Source organism: Pediculus humanus, genomic scaffold (assembly GCF_000006295.1).
Source record: "Pediculus humanus corporis 1103172107488 genomic scaffold, whole genome shotgun sequence".
Classification (NCBI taxonomy): domain Eukaryota; kingdom Metazoa; phylum Arthropoda; class Insecta; order Psocodea; family Pediculidae; genus Pediculus; species Pediculus humanus.
In genome coordinates, this window is record NW_002987105.1 from 745372 (window position 1) to 747871 (window position 2500).

Sequence of the window (2500 nt, forward strand, 5' to 3'; positions counted from 1 at the left end):
TTTTTTTTTTTTTACATTTTATTCTCCAGTTTAAATCGCGATGAATATCGTCAATTGGTGGGAAACATTGATTCAGTATTTGATGCACATTCAAAATTATTAATTGCATTAGAAGGTTGTAATGAATTGCCACCGATCGAACAACGTGTTGGAAAATTATTTTTAACATCTGCATCACAAATAAAACAAATTCATCTTTTATATTGTTCGTCTCATCCTCGTTCTATTTGTATATTAAATAAACACAAGTAAATAAATTATGAGAAAAAAAAATTTTTTTTTATGATTTTTCTTTTCAAAGATAAATCGTCATTTTGGAAAATGTGAACGTTTCGATTTCGTGGATTTTGATATTTAAAATAATTTTTTTTTTTTTTTCTTATCAGAGATGCTCTCAATGCTTTTATGGAAAGTCAAGGAGCTGCCAGTCCAGGTCTTCTTGTTTTAACAACAGGTTTATCTAAACCCTTTCGAAGACTGGAAAAATATTCAGGAATTTTGCAAGAATTAGAACGTCATATAGAGGAAAATCATCCTGACAGAGGTGATACACAAAGATCCGTGTCTGTTTATAAGGATATTTGGGTTTGTATTGGAGTTGATTTTATAAAATTATTGTTTAGGGGAAGTTTTTTTGTCGATTATTCGTTTTTTTTTTTTTTTTTTTTTTTTTCAGAATGCTTGTTCGACTAAAAGACGCCAGAAAGAACAGGAATTGGAAATCCTCACGGGAGGAGTCCGAGGTTGGGAAGGAGAAGAACTTTCCTCATTAGGCGAAATAATTCATATGGGTTCAGTTGCCGTCGGACCATATCATAGAGATCGTTATTTTGTTCTTTTTCCTACCACTCTTCTCATTTTATCCGTTAGTTCTCGAATGAGTGGCTTTATATACGAAGGAAAACTTCCTTTGACCGGTATTAATGTAACACAGTTACCTGACACCGAGTCGTATAAAAATGCTTTTGAAATCACAGGTATTTAAACTATATATATATATTACTTAAATAAAAAAAAAAAAAAAAAAAAAAAAAAAAACAGACTCCCCTACCCAATTCTTTTTCGGGTATTTTAGGGAATCTAATTGACAAAATCGTTGCTGTTTGTCAAACAAAAAAAAACCTACATCTATGGATAGATACGTTGCGTCAGGCAATTCAGTCCGTTAAAAAGTCTTCCACTTCGTCCTCTCATCCTCCGTCCCACGTAAGTTCCTCTTATACCTGTTCTTATGCGGGTCTTACGGGATATTTTAGCAGATTGGTCAAATGTGGATTAATAACGCGGTCTTTGTTAAAACGCCTTTTATACCGGCAATTCGCCGAAAGTAATTTTGATTTTTCGGATGTTAAAGTCCGTCGCAGTCACAAGGTTGAGTGCGTTATATTTCCTACTCAACTCAGTTTTGAAATTTTCAAAGCATCGAGAACTTGGTTCAAATCTCAAACTATCGAACTTGATAGCATGTCGACTTCGACCGATCGAACTGAACGTATTAGAACGTATAAAAGACAAAACGCCATTGACATGGTAGACAGTAGCGACAGTATGAACAGCAGCGATACGAACTCTTTTGAGTTCATAAAAAATTCCCATTCGCATTCTAATTTACGTGACTGCGTAATAAATTTTGAAAGCGAGTGCGAAAGTGAAAAATTAAAAAACGTTCTCGGTAAACCGAATCTTCAGCCTGGCAATTCTAGTTTTGATTTTCTTCCAAACGTGCCTGCGACTCATAGGACCTACGAAGATTTGAGTGTTTTGGGGTTTTGCGAAACGGGGCGGAAAAATAAAAAACGTAGAAGTAAAAGCATGCCTTCACTTACAAATATGAGAAATGAAAATACATTTTTCGCGTCCAGCTTCGAAAGAAGTGCTTCTCTTGGTATTATAACCGTAATGAAATCTTTCGAACGCGATGATAGCATCGAATGTCGGAAGAAAACAAATTCCGAAATAATCAGAACGGATTTTATGGATCAAAAAAGTAGTAACGATTTGTCTTCCATTTGTTTTTCAACATCTTATATTTGTGCTCTTAATGCAAGTGCAGAAGACAACAGGAGACAGTCTTTACCTGTAGAAAATTCAAATTTAAACGATGGATGTTTTCGGTTTTCTCAAGTAGGCTTATCGAGTAGGTATTGCAATGATTTTTTATTTGCCAGTCCTCGATCGTCGGATTCCGGACTTGCCGATATCGCAGGAACCGGGACTTTAATATTTCCAAATCATTCGGAAAATTGTGAAAAATGGCGTTACAAAGTCGATTCTTTATGTGATTCTTCAAATGTTTTTTATCCAACTACCGAATCCAATAACTTGGATTACGTTAGTGACGGTGTAGTGACGACAACTCCAACGATTTCTTGTAAAAATATTTTTATCGAAAATCCTTCACGTCATACCTCTTCCAGTAATATTTTTTACGATCCTTCCGCGGTACCCCGTCAAAATGAAGACGTTGTTAATAATGGTGGGGTCTATCGTTCGGGCATGT

At 35.1% G+C, this 2500-nt stretch overlaps 1 protein-coding gene across 1 annotated transcript in view; it reads left to right on the top strand.

Annotated features, from left to right (window-relative positions):
* The window catches only part of Phum_PHUM148130 (uncharacterized protein), a gene marked incomplete at both ends in the record, with an annotated part of 3406 nt that overhangs the window by 799 nt on the left and 107 nt on the right, over nucleotides 1–2500 (top strand). The window contains 5 exons of the mRNA XM_002424671.1: nucleotides 30–248; nucleotides 387–585; nucleotides 677–977; nucleotides 1076–1286; nucleotides 1329–2500. The exon at nucleotides 1329–2500 is cut by the window's right edge and continues 107 nt beyond it. Coding sequence (XP_002424716.1) covers nucleotides 30–248; nucleotides 387–585; nucleotides 677–977; nucleotides 1076–1286; nucleotides 1329–2500 — 2102 coding nt within the window. The remainder of the gene's footprint in view (nucleotides 1–29; nucleotides 249–386; nucleotides 586–676; nucleotides 978–1075; nucleotides 1287–1328) is intronic.